The sequence below is a fragment of the Gadus chalcogrammus genome, chromosome 7, assembly GCF_026213295.1.
Source record: "Gadus chalcogrammus isolate NIFS_2021 chromosome 7, NIFS_Gcha_1.0, whole genome shotgun sequence".
In the NCBI taxonomy this organism is placed as follows: domain Eukaryota; kingdom Metazoa; phylum Chordata; class Actinopteri; order Gadiformes; family Gadidae; genus Gadus; species Gadus chalcogrammus.
In genome coordinates, this window is record NC_079418.1 from 9,819,129 (window position 1) to 9,832,580 (window position 13,452).

General features: G+C 48.2%; 1 protein-coding gene and 1 long non-coding RNA gene across 2 annotated transcripts; one reads left to right on the plus strand and one right to left on the minus strand.

The window, feature by feature from the left end:
- The first annotated feature begins 930 nt into the window (after nt 1-930).
- Nucleotides 931-1,480, plus strand: LOC130386427 (uncharacterized). The gene is made up of 2 exons (XR_008896123.1): nt 931-1,245; nt 1,358-1,480. It is a non-coding gene; the product is annotated as an uncharacterized LOC130386427 (long non-coding RNA).
- Nucleotides 1,481-1,607: 127 nt separating this feature from the next.
- On the minus strand, nt 1,608-5,740 carry LOC130385759 (gamma-glutamylaminecyclotransferase-like). Its single transcript, XM_056594438.1, has 2 exons — nt 5,581-5,740; nt 1,608-4,921 (listed from the first exon to the last, which is right to left on the minus strand). Exon 2 carries the CDS (start codon nt 4,876-4,878, stop codon nt 4,396-4,398), a length of 483 nt encoding a protein of 160 aa, XP_056450413.1. The 5' UTR covers nt 4,879-4,921; nt 5,581-5,740; the 3' UTR covers nt 1,608-4,395.
- Between the last annotated feature and the right edge of the window lie 7,712 nt (nt 5,741-13,452).

A 13,452-nucleotide genomic window follows, 5' to 3' on the forward strand; every position in this document is an offset into this window, starting at 1 on the left:
GTATAAAATACAATATGTTGAACAGAGACACCTTGTGGCCAACCATATATTACCCCCGCGTTAGAAGGCCAAACTTACTCGAGGTCATTGTTTACAACTGAACCATTTAAATGACCTAGAGATGATCAGAGGCCTGTTTCAGGTAGCTGGTTTTACATACTCTGAGTTTAATCCTGCGCTCTGAGTTGGTTGACTCAGAGTTCAGGGTTGAAAAGCAACTCTGGGTTTTCGGTTTCAGAACAGGTGATCAGCGTTGGGTTAATCAACTCTGAGTATGTTCACTCTGGGTTGAGGGCGTGCCTGTTGACTATGAAGAGCCATCATCAATGGATCTCTGATAACATGATCAAACATGGACCAAAAGCGTAGATCCACTTACTTTTCCCCCACGGAATTGGAAATTCGAATGAACGTGTATGCCGAGCAGTTACCCATTTTAACCAAAAAAAGCAATACCGCCGCGGCAGTGAGAGCGCGAGAGAGAGCTTGGCAGGAAATAGCGGAACAAGTCAATGCGTGAGTCAAATAAATTAGTAAAATAAAATAAAATAAGAGGAAAGTTTAATATCTTCCACTTATTCAATATGTAAATTGTGTGTGTGGTGTGTGTGTGTGTGTGTGTGTGTGTGTGTGTGTGTGTGTGTGTGTGTGTGTGTGTGTGTGTGTGTGTGTGTGTGTGTGTGTGTGTGTGTGTGTGTGTGTGTCAATTTACGCCACCCCGAGTTGCCCCACGAGGACTTGGCAGCAAATGAAGTACCAAAATATAGTTTAAACAGGTAAACTAATGTTTAATTGAAATCAAATCAATAGTGCTGTTTTGCCTGCTCTACCTAATTTAACAACTATGTTCAACATGTATTATATATTTGTATACTATATTTAAGCAGTAAATGAAAGTAGTAGGCCTACATTTCCCAGCCACCCCAACACTGCCAATATTTAATAGGATTTAGATATATTAGAAGGCTACACCTAGGCAAAATGCATTATAAAATGCATTATAAAATGCATCTTCAAAATAGCGCTTACTGAATATTAGGGTAACATTTTCCTCCATGTTAGCAAATCGAAAAAATGCAGAGGCCCGGCAGACTGGAGGGGGTCCACCACCTGCAGCCCTCACAGAGGCTGAGGAGATGGCCCTCAGCCAACAGAGTATGCGTCCTGGCTGAGGGCATCCCTGGGGGGAGCTCCTCTGATCCCCCCCACCCCCCAGGATAGAAGTGCACCTTTACAGTATAAGAGGTTGGTTATTCAAAATAATTAAATATGTACACGCAACCCAGCGCGTTGCAAATTAGATGGGGCAATATTCTGGCTCAAGTAATAATTGCACTGTCTAATCATCTTCTTCCAGTTACTGATGGCGTCATCGCCCTACTTGAACCAGATGCCCTCACCAACCTCCATGCAATTGTAACAATTCAAAAGATGCAAAAGGATGCTTTGGAGATCCAAATTTTGGAACATAAGTTATAGGTGGGTGAGGTGCAAACTGGGATAGGCTACTGTTCCCTGCTCTAAAAACATATCCAATATAAATGACTTTTTTTTTTTTTGTGCTTTCAGGAAATAAAAAATCCTCATAATAAGTAGATTTTCTTTATTAGAACACGGGCTGTGGTGGGACAAGTTATTTTGTTGAACAGTTTACTCAAAGGGTTTTACTTCAGTGAACAATGCAGACGATTATGCTGAGCATGTGCATGTAGAGAAGAACAGCATCTGGTTAAAAGCAGTACCAGGGTCTTTTCTGCCTTGCATTCTTAAAATGAGTTTCATGACTTGCAGCAGTTATAGGTCCGTGGTTAGTCAGCTACTCTGATCATGGGAAAGCCACAACGTTGAAGTGACTGTAGTACAGAGCGGGTGGGATGCACGGGGCGGATCATTCTGCACATGCGTTAATTGCGATAAAAAAATAAAAAATAAACTTAAAGCATGCCCCCGGTGCGTTTGACAGTTAACATGGGGGCTGAGAAGGTGGTCTAAATAAATGATAGATTGCGCTGAAAAACGATAGCGCTCGTGAAGAAAATTATCAGGAAAATAAAGTATATCCAACCGGGGTCTTAATAATCGTTCCTCACGGAGATTCCTTCTGAGGATCGCAGCCTCTACGTCCACAGGCTCTCGTAGAAAAGGACATGCCATTTCTAACACTTCCTTCTGTCGGAGAGCTGCCTTCAGCCTTATAGACAACAAACTCAGAGTAGGTCTAACCACCTCCCGAGCAGGTTAGGTCCACGGCGTATGTTGCCGCAGCAACTAACTCTCGGTTGCGCTGAACCTGCTACCTGAAACGGAAAACCCAGAGTTTCCACTAACTCAGAGCGAACAAACTCGGGGTTGCCTCAAAACCAGCTACCTGAAACAGGGCTCAGAGTCAGAATGTGTGAGGTTTACATTGCCTCCTAATGCCTTGTGAATATTTTAATTGGGTAACCAGTACTTCACACAAGTGATTACAGCACAACAGGATTTATAACCAGTGGAATGTTTAATTTATTTGGGGGGCTACACATACAGAAAAAACAGATGAAAAATTAAATTAAATTTCTCCAGTATATCAGAATGAAATCACACCCTCAATGTCTTAAAAGCATACTTTCAAATCAACAAATATGAACTTGTCTGTTCGGTTTAAATACACCTCTATAAATCACTGTGATTCTGATTTATTTGTCACCTATTTTGAAAACTATTTCCCGCAAAATCCCATTTGATTGGTTGAAGTCCTGTGTGTACTCAGGTAATACACTACATGTACATAACGATGATTGAGGTAGACCATTATGGCATTTCACATATTGATGGGTTCAGAGTGGATTTTACAATGTGATTCTGGATGTACATGCATTAAAATGCATTTTAAATGCCTGTAACTTGTTTAGGAGTCCGGTACGTTAGCTTTGGTCATCCTTAGAGGAACAAACATTTAGAAATTCCAAAATATAATTTATGTTTGCGTCCATGTTTCTTTCGTGCCAGACATTGGACTTCAAATATGGTGGCTGTCCTGTACTCTACTGCTCGATAGAGAAACCATGGTTGCAGTTTAAATCCACCAGTCAACTGAAGCTTCGATTCAGGAAATTCTTCATTAATGAATCCTTTTTAAATTAAAATGAAAAAGTTCAAAGCCCATAATATATCTAAAAAGTGAGGCGGTCACCTTGTTTGATAGCCCTACAGCTGACACACACACACACACACACACACACACACACACACACACACACACACACACACACACACACACACACACACACACACACACACACACACACACACACACACACCTTCTAGATTGTAGTTGTTTCAGGCTTTTAAAAAATATATTTTACTGTCACACACACAAACATGCACAATGTGCAAGCAAGGTTTTACAAGCTTGTCTTTTCTGGTGTATTTAAGATTATTATACGGTAAATCCCAGTTGGCTCATTGGGAGTAAGGCCTCTCTCAAAAACGACAGATTTAGATATGGTAGGTTGGCTGCCTCTATATGCATGATTGCAAACCATTATTGGTTTATTAATTGGTTATTAATGGTTAATTAATTATTATCCAATGCATTTATCTGGTCAACGTTTTACATTATAACAAAGTAGAGGTATATTCTTTTCTATCCATTTTCACCACTCTGATCAAGGAGCAGAGAAGAGTCCAGTACACTCCACGGTTGATCCCCCCCCACACACACACACATTACATGTTTACGTACACAGACACACACACACACACACACACATTACATATACTGTACATACATAAGTACACACACACACACACACACACACACACACACACACACACACACACACACACACACACACACACACACACACACACACACACACACACACACACACAGAAGGAGCAGAGAGGAGTCCATGTTTGAATCCCTTCGACCTGGACCATATGGCTGAACAATTTGGGGTGATAATCGAATTGGGATTATTCCGACCAATATTGCGATTTAGCAAACGATTTTTCTTTTTAAAGTTCCTTTATATTCTGTAATACTCAGTAAACAATCAATAAATCATTCTACAGTATGACCAACATAACATTGGAAGCCGTCAACATATAAACTGCTCTTTCCCTTAGGCCAGGCCTATGTGTTGAGATGAATTGATATTATAACTATATTATAACTATTGAAAAAAGTAAAATTGTAAAAGAAAAAGTAAAACATTCGTTTTTTTTAATCAAAGCCTTCCTGATTTGCAAATCGCGTTCCATTACATTGCGAATGCGGTATGAATTTGATTAATCAATCAGCACTAGTACATACTACACATCACAAAGTATATGAAGGTGTGTGCGTGGGGGGTGTGTGTGTGTGTGGGGGGGGGGGGGGGGTTACAAAACAGGGGGGCATGCCTAATTTCATTGCCTTGACTCGCGGTCAACGTACACCAGCCCGTGTTCCCCGTGCGCGTCGTAGCTCTCGTGGGTGGGCAGCGCACGCCACTCTGGCTCGAACGTGGTCGTGCTGTACATGTGCGCCTCCACCGTGCCCCCCTCGGGCGGCATGTCCTCATTGGACGACTCTGGCCACGCCCCCTTCTCCCATCGCTCCACCTCCAGCCGGACCACCGTCCGCTGGTACATGGCGGGAACGCACTCGAAGGCGTCCAGGAAGCCGAGCATGCGCTCGTCCACGCGGTAGACCTCCCCCCACACCCGCACCCCTTCCCCGGGGAGGTTCATGAGGTAGGGGATGTGGTTGTCCCCGGCGATGACCAGCGGATAGCGGTCCAGGGTGCGGGCGGGGGCCAGGAAGTGGGCGTGGCCGTGGGCGGGGTCCAACATGCGGTGGTGGTTGGGCTGGCCCTGCTTCAGGGTGCCGTAGACGAAGACCCTCGCCATGAGGAGCAGGGGCCGGGCGGGGGGCCGCAGGGTGGGAGTTGATCTGTGAAGGGGGGGAGGGGTTAGGCTTCTACTGGGGGGGGTGTGTGTGTGTGCGTATGCTTCTGCTGTGTGTGTGTGTTTGTGTATGATTTGTGTATGTGTTTGTGTATGGTTGATTAAATCCTTAGTATTTTTTATATATTAGCTGTGTGTGTGTGTATGGGTGTGACGTTAAACCCTTAACATTTATTATAGATATTAACCGTAGATGTACAGTACTGTGTCTGTGTGTGTGTGTTTGTGCTGTGTGTGTGTGTGTGTGCGCGTGCGTGCATGCTTCTGCTGTGTGTGTGTGCGTATTTGTGTGTGGTTGATGTTAAACCGACAGCATTTTTATTATATTAGCTGTGTGTGTGTTTGACATTAAACCCTTTTCATATATATCAGCTGTGTGTGTGTGTGTGTGTGTGTGTGTGTGTGTGTGTGTGTGTGTGTGTGTGTGTGTGTGTGTGTGTGTGTGTGTGTGTGTGTGTGTGTGTGTGTGTGTGTTATTATACCCTTAATATTTACAGCCCTAATGCAACATGCTGCCAGCCAGGATACAGAGATTATAAAAAAGTATGCGATTTGGAACGCAGCCATAATGCAACAAGCTGTCAACCCATGGACCTATTAAAGAATATGTTATCAGCCATGGTGCAAAGGTAAAAGGCTTTTTACCTAGTAGTGGAGATTCCGGGCTGCGTCTTCTTCCCTTTCTTCTTCTCCGTCCTCTTCTTCCGTCAGAGCGCCTAGGGACAGTGCATACTTCCGCTTAGCGGCCAAGTCTGGTATTGCAGCCGTTTTAGCGGGCTGTGGAAAGGTCCAAAAATTCATGGAGCCCAAGTAGATATTGCCGTTCAAGTGGGGAACAGGAATGTTCCTTCCGGCCACTTAGTGAAATAGTCCATGGCCACGAGGACGTAGCGGTTCCCATTGTCTGTGATGGGTAGGGATGGGAATTGATAAGAATTTCACGATTCCGATTCCGATTCCGATTCTGCTTATCGATCCGATTCCTTATCGATTCTCTTATCGATTCTCATTGGGTGAGAAAATAAGTATAAATGTGTTTGTTTGCATTACATCTCTTTAATATCTGATCAGAAGTGCTTCTAGTATTAGGAAATTGTACATTTTCAAATCAATTGGTCTAGACGAAAAGATTTATGTTTCGCTTTTTAAGCCCAAATGCCATCATTATGTGCCATACAACTAAAAACACAGACTGAAAACAGCCAAGTAAGAGCTTGTGCCTTTTGGAATTCTAACAGTGCTCATTTGCATTCAACTTGTAACAAAATTAAACTGACATAAACAAAATTAAGCATTGATTAGACAGAGATTTATTAGATGGGCCTACCTAATAAACCGTTGGAACACACAAGACCGGAAACCATAGCAATGCCGGTAAACAAACCCCGAGAAGCCCAATCCCTATGAGAGCTCCCCACGCTACGGCCATCCGGAGGCGACAGAGCTGTTGGCCGTGATATTATATATACAATTATAATATAGTATATAACATATTATATACTATTATATATAGAGCTCCGGGAGTCGCAAACTGCAACAATCACTTTATCCTCCATTCCGCGGTTCACCCGGACCGCACTGCACTGAGTTTGACGGCTGAACGCGGATTGGCTGTTACGTTACACATGTCACTCAGTTATCACGCTGTTGAACGCTGATTGGCTGTCATCACGACAAAAACTTGTCATCGGTTTTCTCCCGCGAAAAACTCGCCCTTATACGCGTCTCTACGTTCACTTTGTATGGGATCTTGTCGCCCCGTCGCGTTTGGTGTGAACGCACAATGCCATTCTTCCTCGGCGGCGACATGTTTGCTGCGTTCCTAACCAAATCAAAGCAGCGTGTGTGTGACGTCACGACGCATTTGCCGCGACCGGAACCGATAAGCGGAATCGTTAAGCAGGCTTGCTAACGATTCCAAGGAATCGGTTGACTCGGAACCGGTTCTGAACAAGAACCGGTTCTCGATTCCCATCCCTAGTGATGGGGAATGGGCCCAGGATGTCCACCCCAACACGCTCCATGGGGGCCCCCATCTGATATTGCTGCAAAGGGGCATGGGAACGTCCAGTCGGCCCCTTCTTAGCAGTGCAGGAGTCACAGCAGTGAACGAAAAGCTCTGTGTCCTTCCTGCAACCAGGCCAGTAAAAACGCTGGCGCAGAGTTGAGGGTCTTGGCCACCCCGTTGTGTCCTGCCCCCACCGTACCATGGACCGCGTGTAGCACCCGTTGGTGCCAGTCCTTGGGCTACAGTAACTGCCACACATCTCTCCCCCAACCTGGCGCACGCCAGACCCTGTAAAGCAGTCCATCACACCGTGCCAGGGTGGCCCACTCTGAGTAGTAGGTCTTCGTTTCCACAGACAAGGCAGAGACAGCCTGCTACGGGGGGGGAATGCCTGGTTGTCAACCCACTGTCCCACCCTGGCCAGTGTGGGGTCACTGTCCTGTGCCGCCTGCCACTCCTGGTCTTCCATTGCAGTCAGCCAACCGTGTCCATTATGAAGCTGCGGCCAGGGTCAGGAAGGGCCAGGATGGGTGCAGTTGTCAGAGCAGCACGGAGCTGGGCGAAGGCGGCTGCACAGTTTTCCTCCCAGCTGACCTCCCTCCCCTTGTCCGTGAGGCTGTGCAGGGGGGCGGCAATTGATGCAAATTCACGGACAAATCGACATTTCGGGGGATGGGCCAATTCCTCACCGCCTCCACCTTGGCAGGGTCCGTAGCCACGCCTTCTGGCCCCACCACATGGCCAAGGAACCTGGTCTCGCGCTGCAGTAGGTTGCACTTTTTGGAAGACCTGGCGGAGGTTCTGCATGGCCAGCTCGAAGTCCCTGGCGTGGACCAGAAGGTCATCAAGGTAGACCACGCACTGTTTTCCGTGGATGTGAGCCAGAACCCTCTCCATAAGTCTCTCGAACGTGGCGGGAGCATTGCAGAGACCAAAGGGCATCACCCTGAACTGCCAGATCCCTTGGCCGATGGTGAAAGCCGTCTTGGGTCTTGCATCTGGTGCCAGCTCCACCTGCCAGTAGCCGCTCTGCAGGTCTAGTGAGCTGAACCACTGAGACCCTGCGACTTTGTCCAAGGCGTCATCTATGCGGGGCAAGGGATAAGAGTCCTTTCTGGTTACATCGTTCAAATGACGATAGTCCACACAGAACCTCCAGGTGTCGTCCTTCTTTTTGACTAGGAGGGCAGGGGCACCCAGGGGCTGTTGGATGGCTCTATCACCCCTATCATCTGCTCTGCTGCTTCTTGTTTGGCGAACCCTAGTCGGCGGGCTCGCAGTCTAATGGGCAGGGCCGTGCCAGTGTCAATTGAGTGCTGCACCAGGTTAGTTTGGGTGCAGTCCTGATTTCGTGCAGCAAAAATGTCTGTAAACTGCTTGAGCAGGTCTTGCAGCTGTTGACTCTGCTGAGCATCGAGTCCTTCACTGCTCCGCTGGTACAGTTCCTGGATCGCGTTGTCAACATCTGACGATGGGGGCTGAGGAGTCGTAGCCTCCACGGAGGTCGCTGTTGTCGTCTCAGGGGATGGCGGCGGTGGCTATGGAGGCGGCGATAGTGCGGCGCCTTGTAAACACAGCTGGGCTCGTGTACACCCTATCTTCCCCCCTTGAGGGCGCTGGAGGGTCAGCGTCTCCGTGCCGAAGTGAATGGTGTTCCTCGACACATCCACCCTAGCCCCCCAACGAGTCAGTAGATCCAGCCCGATGATGCAGGGGTGTAGAATTTCGGCCACCCAAAACTTGTGGGTGGTTTCGGTGTTCCCCATCATAACTGGCAGCGGGATTTTCCCCAGCATCCCAGCTAGTTCTCCGGTCACTGTTCAGATTTTACAGTCGGTGGGTGTCCAACCTGTCTCTGGAAGCACCCCTGGGCGCACAATGGAGGAGCCCGTATCCAGGAGGGCCCAGCAGGGGTGTCCCTTGATGGAACAGAGGAGGTAGAGGCTGTGTGCGTGGCCCACTCTACCAATCTTGTCGTTGTTCTCAATGGGGTCTATGGTCGGTTGGACGGGTTGCAGTCTCCCCAGGGTGCCTACCCGCATTAGTTTCCCGACTGTGGGGCTCTATGGTGTTTTGGTGCAGGGGCGAGGCAGTCCGGGGCCCACTGCCCCACCTCTCCACAGCGCCAGCACAGGTCGTTGAAACTGCGTTCCCGGGACCCGTGGGTTGGTCGACGTCGGTCTGGTCGAGTTGGCGACGGATGAGCCTGGAAGACGACCCTTCCCTCGACGTTCCCTTCTTCATCGCTGACGTCGGCCCGGCACACCTGGGGACCTGGTCGTTTGCATGGGATCATAACAGCCTCCACCCTCTCTGCTTCATCCAGCGCAGCGTTGAGGCTGGTCGGTGCCATGATGCGGAGGTGTTCTTTCAGTCTCTCTGGTGTGAGGCCATGGATGAAGGCGCCCAGGGCTAGCTCCTCAAGGGCTGCTTCCTCAAATGTGGGGTAGCCCCGACATGCATAGAAGCGCACATCTGCGGCATAAGTACCCAGCATCTCACCCTCTTGGCGGCGCCGGCGGGTCAGCTGTTCCCGCATGTTGTCCTGTGAAACCCGTTTGCCATAGTGTCAGTTCCAACGCAGCCGCCAGTATCGCGTAGTCTAGTCTCTCGGTGGGCGTAAGGTTGAGCAAGACCTGCTGCGCCTTCCCCTCTAGTGCTAGAGCAACGTGGGCAGCAGTGGCTTGGTTGTTCCACTGGTTATTCGCTGCAGCCAGGCCAACTTGCGCTAGGTACGGCTCCAGGGCTGTAATGCCGGCGTATCGTGGGAGCTTGAAGGTGTCCCGTGGTGCTGGGCTAGCGATGGGCATGCTGGCAGCAGCGGCCGGTAAGCGAGGCAATCGGCGGCGTCCTCCCGGCGGCGAGCTCTCCGCATCGGTCCGCGACGTCCTCTCCATGGCGGCGGTGAGCAGCGGTAAGCTCTCAGCTCCGGTCAGCGGCGTCCTCCTGACGGCGGTGGTCAGCGACGCCCTTTCCTCGGCGGTGTAGGTCAGTGGTGGCAGTCTCTCTGCGCTAGTCACTCGTCGGCAGTCAGCATGCTCAACTTCGGCTGACACCCGTCTTGCATGGCGGCGGGGAGCACTGGCACCGTCGGGTCGATCACTCATCTCTGCAGGAAGATCTTCGCCGAGACGCTGAAGAAGAACATCAATCTTGTGCATTTTCTTCGCTAAATAGCTTCTTGACATCGCCATCTTCGTAGGGGGTAGTCGTTTTATAGAATCCCACTTCTGACACCAATGTGGCGAATATCAAAATATTCTGCTATATTCTTTCAGTGACTTTATTGAAAATCCCGAGTACACCGTAACCACAACAAAGCTCAACGAGCACCCCGTAACCACAACAAAGCTCAACGAGCACCCCGTAACCACAACAATGCTCAACCGTCTTTTTAACTCCTCCCCTAACTTCTGCACCGCAAAACATGATGGGAACACATCAACCAAAAGCAGAAACCAAAACCTTTTTTTTTATGGAAGTCATGGCTACCAGAGAGGACGCTGGCGTTGTTTGTTCGCCGCTTCTCTGCCCACAATCTTTTATAAATTTTGTGACTGTTAAAATGTGTTTTTCCTGTGATTTTGCACTTTTAGTATTTACATTTTTTAACAAGCTATTGTTACGAGCCCTAACCATTTTACGGGACATTGATCCTAAGACTCACCGGCGTTGTTAGCGGGGTAGCTAGGCACCTAGCTGCTTCCAACTGGCAATCTTTGCCCCACCGGGAAAGAGCCCTCTGGTACCAACCATCTACTTCGCCTTCCACCTTCCACCACCTTCCAGTACCTGGAGTTATCGCTTGTCTGGCCAGCAGCATCCCTCCTTGTGTCTGCACCAGGTTGTGACTTTACCAGACTGACACCGGCTGCCATTCTCCAGTGAATTCGCCGTAACCTGGTCGTAACCTGGTCGAAGACTCTGGGTAACTACTGTCTCATCAGAATACCGGAGATTCGGACGAGAGGACGCTGGCGCGCTTGGCTGCCGCTTCTCGCTCTGAAAAACGTTGTTTACGTTCTTTACTTTCTCGGCTAATCTACCTGTATCTTCCTCGAACTTCCTCTCAGTGTTCTGTGCAGTGCGTTAGCTTGGACACCTACCGGCCAGTGTCGAAGGACTCTCCGCGACAGGATCCATCGCCGTAACCTGGTCGAAGGTAAACCCGTAAGAATCTCCACCTGTACCGGTGCGGATGCTTCGGCCCTCTGCCCTGGCCAAGACCGCTGCCTTCCCATCAAACAAATCCTGCACCCATCCAGTGGACATCTTCCATCGCCGCTCAGCTGAGGGTAGAGATCCGGGGCAGGTGTCCACCTGTCCTCAGCCTCAACCATGGCACTTCGCTACTCATCCTTGCAGCTCCGCCAGCTCATTCCCCAAATTCCTCCTTCCACCGAACTCATCACCACTCTAAAAAATTCTCGACTTCTCCTCCGTTCCCGTTACATTCATCAAGGGTCCCTAAAAACTTCATCCCAGCGCTGTGGTCTGACCGCAGCTCACCCACCGGCTCCCGCGCTTCCTCTCCGCGTCATCACAACAACACACGTCATCAGAACGCAACCAGAGTGAACACCTTCAACCTCCGTCCAATTCCTACTTCCGCCCCATCAATTTAAAAACAAAAGCACCTAAAAATCGCCCTCTTCAACACAAGATCCCTCAACAATAAAAGTCTCATTCTCAATGAATTCATCATCGACCAACAATTTGACCTCCTGTGCCTTAATGAAGCATGGCAAAAACCCCTGGATTATTTTTCACTAAACCAAACCACCTCTGCTGGATATTCCTACCTGGACAACCCACGCTCTGAGGGCAGAAGAGGGGGCATTGCTGTCATCTACCAACAAGACCTCCAACCTCGCCCTCTCACCATCCCTGCTGCTCCATCTTTTGAACACCTGGCTTTTAAATTACCCGGCCCAAAACCTCTCATCATTGCAATCATCTACCGCCCCCCCAAACCCAATCCATCATTTCTACCAGAACTCTCTGAATTCATCACCGCACTCTCCTCAATCTCACCATCTGTTTTACTTCTCTGTGATTTCAACTGCAACTGCATCAACAATCTCAATAACTGCAGGACCTTCTATTAAGCCTTTTTAGTATATAGTGCAGTCACCTTTTAAGGCCAATTGTTATTGTGTGTATTTATTGTATTGAGCTCCTGGATGGCTTTATTGATCCCCATTGGGACCAATACAGTATATATCTATCTATCCATCTATATAGCCTTAACATAGCCACACATTTACATGTATGCAGCCAGTAGTTATCCATTTTAATTGAGCAAGCTTTTACATTTTATTGAGTTTTTTTTATTTCAACAGAATAAATAACTGTTGCCAGACAGAGGGGGGCTGCCCTTCTTCTCCTGCGCTGTAGGCGGGCAAGGAGAAGACGAAGGGTTTGGGTGCACCCCATCAATGAACAGAGACAAGAACAGGGGGTATGCCACAATCTGGTCCAGGAGCTCCGTGCAGATCCTGAGAGGCACGCCAATATTTCAATTCGCCACTAAGTGTGCAATGGCAGAACCATATGGTGCAGCCTATATGATGACCTATAATCTAGTTATTATCCCTCTCTGGTATACTCTTTTGCATATATATATATATACTTTTTTTTTATCCCTAAATACAGTGATGTTATTGCTGTGCTGGATTCAGTAGCCAGTGTATTTTATTTGAGTGCTCGAGACACTTAATGTTATTTTTCCTTAAATCCAGAGAGACAGTTACGTAATACATGATCTGATACCAGAGAGACAGTTAATACATGACAATGCATTTTTGAGCTTTGCCTGTGTTTTCTTTTACTGATCTATTTTATTGTATGAGAATGTTTCTATGTGAAGCACTATGAGTCTGCTTCATGCATTAAAAGTGCTATGTGAATGAAGTTGCCTTGCCTTAAATAAAAATATATATATTACAAGTAATCTGGTTTCTACCTACATGGTGTGATTATATGTGACTTGATTTCGTCTATTTCCCATTATGGTTAATGGTTTGGGTACTTAGTCCAACATTGTTGATTTCTCACCTGAAGATCCCATCTCCAGAGCTATGGCTCGCCAGGCAATGAACTTTTTGGAGTTGTCTTTGTAATGACGGGTACTTTGGTCATACAATTCGACATATTTTTTCCACCTCGACGACCAGTCTCTCATCGTCCATTCATTGTTTCTCACAAACGAAAGAGGGCGACATCCAGTGGTGAGGGGTAGATATGGAGGTGCCTACGGGACCCGGGATGTACAAACCAGCTTTTACAAAGCGCTTTTTCAGGGGCGGCGACGCTCGGGAATAGAAAATTGGCTCGAAGAGTAGTTGGGCGGCGCGGCGCGGAACGCTGCCGCGCAGCTAGTCGGCGCCGGTGTGGGCTAGTCCACCCGGAATAATGGGGGCGGAGTTTTTGACGCGCCGCTGCGGCGCCGGTGTGTGGAGGTGTCACGTTAAAATTGTACCGGGGGCGAAAATTGTACCGGCCTACGT

What these genes read in the sequence shown, in the direction of transcription:
- LOC130385759 (XM_056594438.1), bottom strand. Translation starts at nt 4,878, where the DNA reads ATGGCGAGGGTCTTCGTCTACGGCACCCTGAAGCAGGGCCAGCCCAAC.